At 39.9% G+C, this 12,936-nt stretch overlaps 1 protein-coding gene across 1 annotated transcript in view; it reads left to right on the top strand.

The window, feature by feature from the left end:
- dock4b (dedicator of cytokinesis 4b) overlaps nt 1-12,936 on the top strand; it is a 124,153-nt gene that overhangs the window by 36,314 nt on the left and 74,903 nt on the right. The window contains 6 exon segments of the mRNA XM_032505199.1: nt 734-774; nt 2,472-2,527; nt 2,610-2,706; nt 3,292-3,440; nt 5,658-5,742; nt 11,233-11,384. Coding sequence (XP_032361090.1) covers nt 734-774; nt 2,472-2,527; nt 2,610-2,706; nt 3,292-3,440; nt 5,658-5,742; nt 11,233-11,384 — 580 coding nt within the window.

The raw sequence follows: 12,936 nt of genomic DNA, 5'->3' as shown, positions 1-12,936 counted from the left end.
TACATCAAGAGGCGTAAACTGAAGGTTTTGCCCTGGCTTTCACAATCTCCTGACCTAAACATGATTGAAAATCTATGGATAGACCTTAAAAGAGCAGTGCGTGACAGACAGCCCAGAAATCTCAAAGAACTGGAAGACTTTTGTAAGTAAGAATGGGTGAAGATACCTCAAACAAGAATTGAAAGACTCTTGGCTGGCTACAAGAAGCGTTTCCAAGCTGTGATACTTGCCAAAGGGGGCAGAACAAGGTATTAACTCTGCAGTGTGCCCAAACTTTTGCAGACGCCATTTTTTTGTTTTCTGTTATTTGATTTGTTAATTTTTTTTTATTTCCCTTTCTTCCAGTTGGTCTGGAAGCCTTATCCCCCTTATCTGCCTTTTGGAGATTTTTCCATCTTTTATTTGCTTCTTTATGCACATTAATACACATTTTTACCTGGGGTGCCCCACTTTCGAACCCCACTGTACATACAGCTCTCAGAAGGATTTGGTCAATGTTATTAAATCACACACACAACCTCTCTCTCTCTCTCTCTACACACACACACACACACACACACACACACACACACACACACACACACACACACCTTTCCTATTAAAGTTTAGTATCCCACACATCTCCACTTTCTCTTCTTGTGTGTCGAGCAGTCAAAGCCAGATATAACGATTTTAAGGTGTATTATTCCTAGTGATGTGTTGGAAATGGTGACATGGTGCTTTGTTTCTGCAGGCTGGTTCCGAGGATTCATCCTGAAGAATCCAAATATCAAGGTAAGCGTGTGTGTGTGTGTGTGTGTTTTGCGCGTCTTCCGTTTGCCTATAACTCATTTGTAACCTTATTCAAATGTTAAAAGTGTCCCCCAGGCTTATCATTGTTAGCCTCAACTAGCACTTTCACCAGCTGAGATGACAACTCTCAGTGGCAGATTAACTCGTGTGTGGTAAAGGTGCTCAGCATGTTGGACACATAAGCCACATGTGTTTTGCTGCTGCCCCCGTATCCATTAAGACTATGTTTACACGTGGCTGGCTATTTTCATAAACGGACATTTCAACCGGTTTCAAAAATAACGTCTTCAGAAAGTGTTCATTTACACGTACCTGTGTATATATGCCGTCAAGAGCATGCCAAACCTGTAGTCAGTGTAACGAGAAGCTCAAGCCCACGTTAGCCAATCAGAATCCTGAAAATAGCAACAAAAGCAAAAAATCCCTTCCGCTCTATTCTCTTCCTCACTTCCTTGGCTGCCTAAAACTCAGTTTGTCTCAGTTTACATGCAAACACGTAAAAGAAGATTTACAAAACCTGCACTCTGGTCGGCGTTTTTTGAAAGAATTGTTTTCAAAGGCAAATTCTCCGTTTGCGTGTAAATGAAGGGCACAAACGAAGGGAGATTTCTCAGTTTTTTAAAATAACCATGTACATGTCAACAGGGTCTAAGTGTTAAACACCTTACACACCTTTGGTCCACATAGGTGTTTTTAATTATTTTACCTGTTTAAGAGTTGAACTGTGTGGTGATGTGCGTCCCTCTCACTCCTTTTAGTTTTGCTGCACCTGTTTGAGTGGGACCTCGTTATGACAGATATCCTGACATGCCATAGCAGGAAATGGAATAATGGCTGCCTTCCACTAGCACTGGCCAGGCTTTTTTGGACAGTTAAATAGAATGGAACCATCGTTTGTTCTTTTATTTACCAGCTAAAATTCCAAATGTCAGCAATTAAAAAGGTTGTAGGTCTATGTGGAGTTAAGTGACATCATGTCATTTCCTGCAGAGCTCTGTTTAACTTCAACCTAAATATAAGTCTAATGAAATCAAGATTCACAAAAACAACTTGTCTGATAATAGACTATTTTTCACAGAAGACATAAGGTTATAAGCAAATCAATTACATACAGTTTCACTCATAATTTGTTTAAATCATTTAATTTAATTCTGGTTTAATATAAATATCTGAAATACAACACCATTTGACACCATTAAGCCTTTTTCTTCTTATAGTTTGAAAATAAAAACCCAGACTGACAGTTATAGATGTGGCTTTTAAAAGCTCTTGTGTAGGAGAACGTGATAACATAAACCAAGTTGGGAGTAAAGTGTTACTGTAGGTGTGTGTTCAGAGTCTCTGTCTGTGCAAGTGTGTAGCATTTATCCTCAGATACTTAAGCATAAGTTCTGCTTTGATCTCCCCAATTCAATAGGGATCAACTTGCGATTTATTAGCGTCAAACAGGGCGCACACAAACACACATACATACACAAACGTTTCATCTTTTTTTGTCTCCCAATGCTACTTGCTTTAATCTCTTTGTCTACTACTATCTTCCTCCGCTGTACTTCTTTTAACCCATAAACACACTTAGCACTGTATTGATATCTGCATCATATTAGCCACATGCTAACAGAATGACTTGCTGAACATTTTAAACACTTCTCATTAACCTGTTTCTCTGTTGCTCAAAGGGAATCTTCCCATCCAGCTACATCCACTTGAAGAATGCCCACGTTAAGAATAAAGGGTAAGTAATGCCATTTTTTTCCTCCCCTCCCTTTCCTGTTTGTCTTTGTAGAGGTTTGAACTCTTTTTGTCTATGTTTGTAGGCAATTTGAGACAGTCATCCCTGTTGAAGACTCCGTCATCACAGAGATGACATCGACGTTGCGAGACTGGGGTGCCATGTGGAAACAACTCTATGTGGTGAGTATCCACACAAACACACACACACACATGCATCAATTTTGAATATCACTACCATCTAAGCGAAGCTGCCTTCTTTAGGTTTCTCACGAAGGGAATTTATTTGGCCCTGGGTAATTCGTCAGCCGCAAACAGTCAAAGCCTTTTCATACACATTCATTAGTTGGATTGATTGTGTTTGTGGCCTATTAAGCTATCTGGGGTGCTGATTAAATTGAGCTGATGAATACTTGCAGATCAAAGTGCATACATTTGCGGCAAAAAAGCAGCAGGACACTCGAGCTAATTTGCACAAATCCATTTAAATCCTTCTGTCTGCTTCTCTCTGTGGGTTGCTCTGTTCCTCTCAATGTTGATTTGGCTCACTAATGTGTATTCTGTCACTTTGTTTTCACTTATGTTTTTGGGTTGCTCGATGCAACTGTATATTTTCATCTTATCTGTGTCTTTCCCTCTGTCTATCACCCTCATTTCACGTTTCCTTCTGGCAAATTTCCCTTTCAATCACCGCCTTTGACTGACTTCCTGTGCTTCTCCACTCGTTCTTTCCTTCTCCGTCCCTCCTACTGTTTCCTATTTCTGCAGAAGAATGAAGGGGATTTGTTCCACCGACTTTGGCATGTGATGAATGAAATCCTGGACCTGAGGAGGCAGGTGCTGGTGGGCCATCTCACCCATGACCGCATGAGGGACGTCAAGCAACACATCACAGCCAGATTGGACTGGGGCAACGAGTGAGTTTATTTTCTCCATCTCAAACGGCCACATCTATGTTTTTATGTTTGTTTTAGGTCATAAAACATAGTTATGTTAAACTTTACTACTAGTTTTAAGATTTATTTTCTGCCCTCTGCACTCTTTCTGCAATCAGTTTCCATTCATTTTATAGTATTGTATGAAAATCAAATACCAGTATCTAGAAGCTTACTTGAGATTAGCAATCCATCACATGGAATTTGTGTTTTATTGCATGGTTATACAGTTGTAAACCAGAACCATTTTAAGTCTTGCTTTTTGGTGCATTCAGTAAAAATATCAGACATCAGGAATTTGAAAGTTGGTTTCTGAACTGCAGTTTGTAATGCAAAGCACTACCTAAACCACGTCAATCCTTTTTTGCATCCTTTATATAGGCTCTTTGTCTGTCTTCCATCCGCCCGTATCCATGACAGGAACTTCACAAGGAAGCCAGGAACTATTTAAAAGCAGCCATATTATTCTCATTTTCAGGTTCATAATTGTATTTTAAGTTTGGTTTCATTTTTTCCTTTTTTCACCCTGTGTGTTTGGGTCTCTGTTTTAGCTACAGAGTGAGACATGTCACTTCTTTACAATCTTTCTTGGGAGCTGCACATGCGCAGTAGCTAGGTAAGATCACATCAGCTAGATAACTCTTTCTCCAACTTTGGTCAGTACAAGGCAGGATTAGCTGGAAAACATCTTCTAAACGAGGGGTACTTGTGGAATACCTGCAGAACAGGGACATGGAAGTAGTTCTTTTGTAGAATATGGAGAACTAGTGTGTGTTGTAGCAGTGTTTTGCTATTGAAAACGAGATAGCATGCTACAGTTAGCCACCTCGTCTTGGCTAGTGACGTAGAAAGCCGTGGAGATTTTGAACAGCTCACCCGGAGACTGAAGGCAGAGGACATTCAGAAACCGTATCTTACTCAGCATGGATGTTTTTTTTCCAAGTTTGTATGCGTGTAGAAGCACCAGAGACACAAAATAAAATAAAAGTTTTTTCATAATATGGGCACTTTAATAACTCAGGAAACCACCTGTGAGACTGGAGAAACCAAGGACCAAAACTTTAGTTTTAATGCCATAGTTCCTGGAACCAAAAAAAGCTAGAGCCTTCTGCCACTCTCTAACTCTTCTTTCGCAGACTCTGTATCTCTCTGACTCTTTCTTCTGTCCTTGCTCCTCTGTCTTTTGTTGTCACCTACCATCCCTGCAGGCACACACTCCTCACTCAATCAAATCTCTTTCCCCCTCAAACAGACAGCGCTCTCTCCATCCTCCCTCTCTCTTTCTTCTCTCTTTCCTCCCCATGCCACAGTAATAAAATATAAAAAATCTCCCAACTTCTGTCATTCTCTCTTTATGTCTGTCCTTACCCTTCACTCTCCTTCATTCCCCTGCTGTGGGCTGTCCTCACACACGCACACGCACACGCACACACACACACACCACAACCCCACACACACCACACACACACACACACACACACACACACACACACACACACACACACACAGTCGTGCACGCCCATTGTGAGGAGATGGGTGGACAGTCCCTCGCTGTGGGCTGTTGTATGGTTGACCAAGCCTGTCTCTTTTATTGCTGACAAGGAGACACACTCTAGTGTGCTGCTTTGGTCCACATAAAAAGGCCAGCCTAGAGGAGGGTAGGAAGACGAAAAGGAGAGAGAAAGTAATAGGTAGAGTTATTCGTGGAAACCATAAAGTAACATAGAGGGTTATAAGAGAGAGAGAGAGAGAGACAGAGAGGGGGGACCAGTGAGTGGACGGCGGGCATAGTAGAAGATATTTTTGTTTCATATGTTCCTTAGAGAAGAGGACAATCTGTCAAATTTATTTAAATGACTGACACCGCTGATCTGACAGCACTGGCGTGTAGGTCTGTATGCTGTGCGGTTGTTAACTTTGTTGTTGATGCTCAATTAAATTCACTTCAATTCAATTTTATTTATATAGCGCCAAATCAGAACAACAGTTTCATTGCGCTTTTCATAAAAGAGCAGGTCTAGGCCGTACTCTGTGATGTTATTTACAGAAACCCAACAATTCCAATTTAGTCAACCTTGTCTGTTTTGCCCGCCATAGACTAGGATATGAATAAACTAACATTGTAATACTGTCTGTGTCTGATCTGTATGTAATTCACTTCCTCATTGCATGTACACTGTATGAATCTTTGTGTTACAGACAACTCTGCCTGGACCTGGTCCCGAGGAGAGAGTTCAGCATGGTGGACCCTGATGAAATCAGCGTCACAGAGCTTTACAGACTGGTGAGTGGTCTTCCAAACCTCCACGCAATATTGAACTGCTTTTTTCTCAAACTTACACCTCATTAAGGGAGCAAAGTGGTGCAGTGCAGGTGATTAGAAGAACAAGTATCTGCTCTGCAGTTATATATCACATATTTCTCAGTATTATTAACACACAACAAACTCGGTTTTAGTGTGAGCCACTGAGTGGGCTACTGGCATCAGGGCATGTAGAAATAGGAAGTCAAATAGTCAAAATTCTGAATCTCTCCCTCTTCCAAATGTTTCCATGCCTCTCTCTTGCTTTCTTTCCTATCCTGAGTGTTTGCTCCCTGCTTCCCCTTCCCATTTTCTCCAAGCCCCAACCGCTGTTACCGTGGCAACCACTCCTCTGCCCTAATACAGTGTGGGGAGAATTGTATCAAACACACACACTGTGACGGCTTTCCCTTCACAGCGGTAATCAAAGCTCTTAATCCATCCGTTTCTTTTTTGTTAGTCAAAACAAAAGCAGGCATTGCAGGATGAAAGCTTAATGCACCTTTGTTAAATGGCGTACAAAATGAGCAAATGACTGCAATTACCCTATACTGAGACAAGATAAAGGGACTGGAGTTCACTACCGCCATCCACGTACAAAAACTATGGTGGTCGACAGGGGCGAACGCACTGTGACTTAATGACACGTGCAGATAGACAAAACACAAGCAAATTAAGAAAACCTCTTCATAAATTTGCCAAAACACATGAGCAGCATTTATCAAACACGCTGCAGACACACACAACCCAACCAAATACACAAACGTGCTGCTAATACAAAAACGACGCAAAAAGAAAAGCACACAATCCCCAAATACAAATACAACAAAAAGGCCGCTGCATCCAGATTACACAACCAATATTCTCCAGTCCTCTAGAGGGAGCGCTAAGTGGAACAGCTTGATTTTTGACCCCACGGGGAGCGAGCAGTCGGTTTTTTTATTACCATGAGTTTACAGACACGTCTCTGCTGATTGAGTATCACCTGTGACCTGAGCCAATAAATTAGCGACACACCCACCAAACATCTCATAGATAATGATAAACATAGATTTAATATTTACGGTCTATGATTTCAAAGCAGTTGCACACCGATTCACCGGTGCACACGGTGTTGTCAAATTTATGAAGGTGTTTTCTTAATTTGCTTGTGTTTTGTGTATTTGCGTGTATTTCATTAGGTTGCAGTGCGTTTGCCCCTGTCAGTCACCGTAAAAAAACAAACCAAAAAAAACTCGCAAACACCAAGGCACAACACACCATCACAATGAACTCAAATTACATCAATATTTTTCAGTGAGATCTGTGTTTATGAGAACAGCTTCTTTGTTTCAGTCTAGTGCTGTGGTGTGACTTGGGGATGGGGATTACCGTGTGTGTGTGTGTGTGTGTGTGTGTGTGTGTGTGTGTGTGTGTGTGTGTGTGTGTGTGTGTGTGTGTGTGTGTGTGTGTGTGTGTGTGTGTGTGTGTGTGTGTGTGTGTGTGTGTGTGTGGTGTTACTGTGGGAAAATGTAGCGTTGTGTCATGCAATTATGTGATATTTTCCCAATGAGAAATAAACAGGATAATGAGGATAAATGAAAGACATTTAGTGCATTGACATATATTTTATAAAGGGCACGTAATGGACTACATATGATTAGTTTGATTCCAAAATGAAATTTATACTATTTGATAAAGAAAACACAAATGTACATTTATCTCAGTTAGATGTTTTTGTGATATTACTGCCCAAAATGATTCTTTTCCAAAAAACTGTGGCCATTTTAAAATAGTTTTGTGATTTATTATGACAATAATATTTAAAGCTGCTATAATCAATAATTATATTGACAATGGATCAAATGGTTATGTGAATTGTAAAAGGCAGGAACCCACAGTGAACTCTTACCCATGTGTGTGTAGCACTGCTAAACCTGTCTGTATTATAAAGGCAAAACAGCTGCTTTTCCCCTGGAGTGCGGGTCCAGTACAGAGCGTGAGCGGAGCAGACCAGAGTTTAGATCCCAGGGCGATGTGTTCATTAACTGTAGCAGATCAGACAGCAGTGATGGATAGCTTAGGCCTGGGCCTGGACATGTGGTAGTAACATTTCCACTGTGGCTTCTGTTATCACTAAAATGATACGTGCCTTAAAGCTACATTCGTATCTTGTAGCTTGTGTCACACAGGTCTCCCTCCCACAAGCGTAGGATGGAGGGATGGAGAAAGACTAGAAGATTCTCCATCACCTCTGTTTGACGCCCTTTCTCTTTTTCAGAAGCATCCCGACTTCCTCTGGTGCTGCTTCATGTAGTTTAGAAAAACATTACCCAGTGAACAATAATGAGACGGTTGGGAAAGCGCAGACAAAGTCAGGCTCTTTCTGTTCAGCGATATGTCTCTGGTCCTTGTTTACCACAGCATTTTATGTTCATTTCATGTCTATCCTTTGTGTCTAGTCATGCTGAAGCTGTCATATAACCACACTCTGCTCCAGTCGGGCAGCTTCAATGACACACTGAAAATAACCACGTAATAAAGTCTCCCAACGTAAATTACGCCTTCCCACACCTAGTCATTCTGCGTCAAAAACCAGCAGCTCTGCCCTGTTGTGTAGAGAATAAGTGAGTCTGTTAAAAAGCTGTGTCCGTGCCTTGTTGTTAGATCGTTCTCCAGCGTGTTTTCTTCTGGGATCTCAGATAGGGCACAACAGTCAAGATGATACAAAACATATTCATCATTTTGACAGATATTGCACTTGTAAAATGATTTGTGCTGTCATTTGCAAGCATGTTTAAGTCTTAGAGAATTCTGTTAGTGTTTTTTTTTTTTAATGTTTATATTTAGAGTTCAGCCAACTGTTTTCCAAAGCATATCATGCATTTTAGATTGACTTCTTACCCTCTAGGCAGTTACTGTTCACTCACATTTCACTATGGCATAAACATTTCAGCGTTCCGAGACTTAATCCTTCTCTGAGGAAGCATTTTGTTGCCTTTTAGTTTTTGTCAAAGCAATATCATCCTCCTATGGTAATGCACTGATGTTGCAATGTTTGAGAAAAAACTGCATATTTGTAAGGTAGCAAAGAACTACTTTAATCTGTATTTTCCAGATCATCCATGTTTGCGTTGTGCAGGTTTTACTTTATTTTTTTCCAGAAATTCGGCATCATGTGATTCCAGTAATATATTTACCAGTAATAATTTCTGAGAAAAAAAAAACTAAACTGAATGAACGTTTGCCCATGTTTTCAATCACTTCAATTTACGATATTTAATAATCAAATTCAGAATCGGGAATATGAGCACGCCAAGTCAAAATCAATCAATCCCCAACTCCAATCAGCTTCCTTGCAGAGCCGTTTTTCTATTTTATTATCCTCTAGGACTTTCTTATCCCCTTAAGATGTTTCTTTAAGACAATGCTAATTCCCAGTTTATTTTATTTTTTAACCCACCAAGCTCCACCGAAATATCTAAATCAAGAAAAGCATCACACCTTTACAGAAAAGCTGTTAAGATTAATCAAACAAGAGATACCATGTTAACTAATGAGCTTTAGAGGTGCTGGTAGATGGGCTTCCTTTGTGTTGGAATTCTAAATTCCGATGGATTTATAAGGACTATGGTTAACTGCTCCTCAGATCTCTGCAGGGTAAATCCAGCTAGCCTATCTGACCACTCGTAGTTTTCTCTCACACGACTAAACGTGTGTACTGAACATACACATATTCCATGATAACAAGTTCCTTCCTGAGGCTACGATTGTGATTGGTTAAAAAAATGGCAATAAACCAGAGCATGTTGTTCTCCCATCCCGGAAGACTCTGTGGACTAGCCAGACCCTCCTCCTCCTCTTCCACAGCTCTGTGGAGAAGGGTCTGGCAAAGTGAGACTAGTGTCGCCATGTTTCCAGTCTTTATGCTAACCTAAGCTTGAGAGGAGGGAGTGAAATCAATCTCCTCATGTAACTCTTGGCAACAAAGAAAGTGAGCGTATTTCCGAAACATGTTGACCTATACTTTTTAATACACCAACAACAGGGTTCTAACATGGTTGTTTCTGCAAAAACTAAATCTTCACAGGACAGAAGAATCCTGCTTTATTATTATTTTTGTTCTATTTTTTTTTTTACATAGAATCCCCTCTATTAATATACTGTTGGAAGTGATTGGTAGCAGTTCCTCCTTGGTGTGTTTGACTTTTGATTCTTAGTGATGCTTATCTGTGGCTGTTACTACACTTTGCCCTTGCGATTTAAAAAAAACAAAAACATTTTCTACTCATCCTTGTCTTGCCCCCCCCCCCATCCTCATCTCTTTACATCCTACTACAGAAGTGAATGTGGAGCACAATTTGGCAATGGCCATCTGACCATCTGGTGCTCAAACACACACATGCGCACACAAATACATTTGTGTGTGCATGTGTGTGTTTGTCCTTGTATTTTTGGATGTTGACAGCAGATTAAGATGAACCTCTAATAAACAGAGCTGCAATGTGCGTGTTGATCTGGATGGTATCCACAACGCTGCTCCATGTTTTCTGAGGCTCTATTGTACTTTTCCGATATATATATACTTAATACAGCATGTAATATCAGCACCGAAAGACTTTGTACTGCATTGTTTGACTGTCTCTTTGCTTGCAGTGTGAATTTCAGTGCTTCATTTTCTGTTACTTTAAGATTTGGAAACCAGTTGAAAGGGAGGCAAATCACAACACCATTATGTCTTTGTGTCAAGAAAATAATGAAACCACTTTAACAATAAATGCTTGAGGTAGACAAGTAAGAGAGTAAAGTAAGTGTTTTGGTGCTTTTATGTGTTTGAGTGAACATTATATATTTCTGTGAAAGCCCTTGTATTGTAAAGTATAAATATGTCCGTACAAAGTGTTTGCTTATGTGCAGATCTGTATGTGCAGTATAGTATTAAGTGCTTCCTGTGTCCAATTTGTTTCTTTGGCACCAAGGTCACAGCAAGTGGAACCATCACACAATACAGCTCAAACTCTCACATCTTCGCCCCGGTGCTGCCAGTCTGCTATATTAACTCAATCTGTATCATCAAAATCTATATTTTAGCTTCAGTCTTCAAATATACAGTATATGCAAATCTGCAGCAAAGCTCCTCCCAACTGTGAGGCGTTTCAGGGGAATTTTATTAATCTTTGACTCGGAAACTCAACACTAAATACAGCAGCTCTTGAATGTGATTGGCCAGTATTAAAAGAGATGTATCCACATGTTGTTTTTTTCCCTGGTATTAACTGTAGTTGATAAGCTTTGAGGATCTTTTAGGATTTAGAGCTTATGGATTTTAATGTTTTTTTAACCTTTGCAAATCCATCTCTTCAATCCTATATTAGAACAGCATAATATTTGTTGTTTAAATCAATTGTATATAGTTCATTTATTTAGAGGTTCTGCAGATTAAGTCACTTATATAAAAAATTTGTGCTGATACTGATCACCTCTCCTCTGCAGATGGAACATCGACATCGTAAGAAGGAGACCTCTGCACCCGCTAGCACCCATCACTTGTTCGTCCACGTGAAGAGTCTAATGAGCACCAATCTGGGGGAGGAGCTAGAAGTCTTCTTCCACATTTATGATGGACGGGAGAACCGGCCTCTCAGGTAGACACTTCAGAGAAAACAATCTCCCATACTCCTATGAGGTAGTGAAGGAAATTGCATCAACTTTGTGTACTACTAACGGTAATTGCTACATTAATATACATAGCAGTGGTGGAATGTAATTAAGTTCATTTACTGAAGTGCTGTACTCACATTTTAGGTATTTGTACTTTATTGGAGTCTTTTCTTTTCACGTCAACTCCTGGGATGGCAGTGGCTCAGTCCGTAGGGAGTAGGGTTGGGAACCAGAGGGTCGCTAGTTCAAGTCCCAGTACGTACCGAAGTAGAGTGTGGATTGGTAAACCGAAGAGATGCCAGTGCACATAAAACACATGTATAAAATATAAATGTACATATATAAAATACAATGTTTTATTATAAATTTAAACTACCTAACAATATACAGGCCGACAGTTTTCTGCAGCTAACTTGATTAGCTGAATTAACCCTTTGTTGATCATCAGAACTATTTTGTTTTGTTTACAGTTTCTAAACTTTTTCTGCATTGAGTACTTTTTCTTGTAAAACTTTTAGTATATTTTCCTGATGATATTTACATACTTTTACTTAAGTACATTTTTTTTAATGCAGGACTTTTACTTTGTGGTATTAGAACTTTTACTTAAGCAAAGGATCTGAATACTTCTTCAACCACTAATACCTAGGTTATACATTTTCACCACTTGCAACATGTAGTGAAGTTCAACTGTTATTTCTATTGCTCTGTACTGTAAATGTTTTGACCATGCAGCAGTATTCAAAATGTTTAAATAGTTCTTATGCTTGCTCATCTGTTTGGGGGCAATGTAAGTGAGGTGGATTGATGATTGCAGGGCAACACTTCAAATGGCTTGCCTTCTGATGTCAGGAAGTCTGCTCTAATTATATTCATTAGGATGGATTAAATGAAGCAGGTTGTTAAAGTGCACTTGGACACATACAAGTGGGCATAAAAAAAGTGTCAGTGCTGGCCACATAAAAGAGCCTATCATCCTGGGAGTCTGCACACGTCGCTTGCATGCAATCACACCAACACACACACACACATGCCCAAATACTCCTGATGGGGCGTCGGCCAAATACAAGACTGTGTTTAAACTCCCTGCTTTCATAGTTCAAAGCCAAGAAATTCCATTTCATTTCACAAACAAGTGGATTCGTCAGGCAAGGAAAATGAGTGGGTTGAAAAATGAGCATGGCAACACTGAAACTTCTTTTGATATGTCATGCTTGTGTAAGACACTTTCGCTCTCTGCTCCACAGGGTCACATCAGAAGAAGAAGGGTGACATTGATGGGATTTTTTGTTTCATTATTTAGATTCAGCATACACTTCTGTTTCTATTGAGAGTCATTGTCTACCTCTATGATATGAATACTAGCACACCCTAAAAAAGAGGTTCTATTTTTATTTAAAAAAAAGTATGCAAGGTCTTTTTTTGTTTTAAGGGTGTGGTCTACACCACAAGTAAGATCTGCATATGTACACACAAGCACAAACACAATGTTTTAGTGGATCAGAAGAACTTTTATATTTGTTAGGTATATTTAAA

The sequence above is a fragment of the Etheostoma spectabile genome, chromosome 23 (genome assembly GCF_008692095.1).
Source record: "Etheostoma spectabile isolate EspeVRDwgs_2016 chromosome 23, UIUC_Espe_1.0, whole genome shotgun sequence".
In the NCBI taxonomy this organism is placed as follows: Eukaryota; Metazoa; Chordata; class Actinopteri; order Perciformes; family Percidae; genus Etheostoma; species Etheostoma spectabile.
Note: the sequence above shows the minus strand (reverse complement) of the source record. Positions and strands in the feature narration are given on the sequence as shown.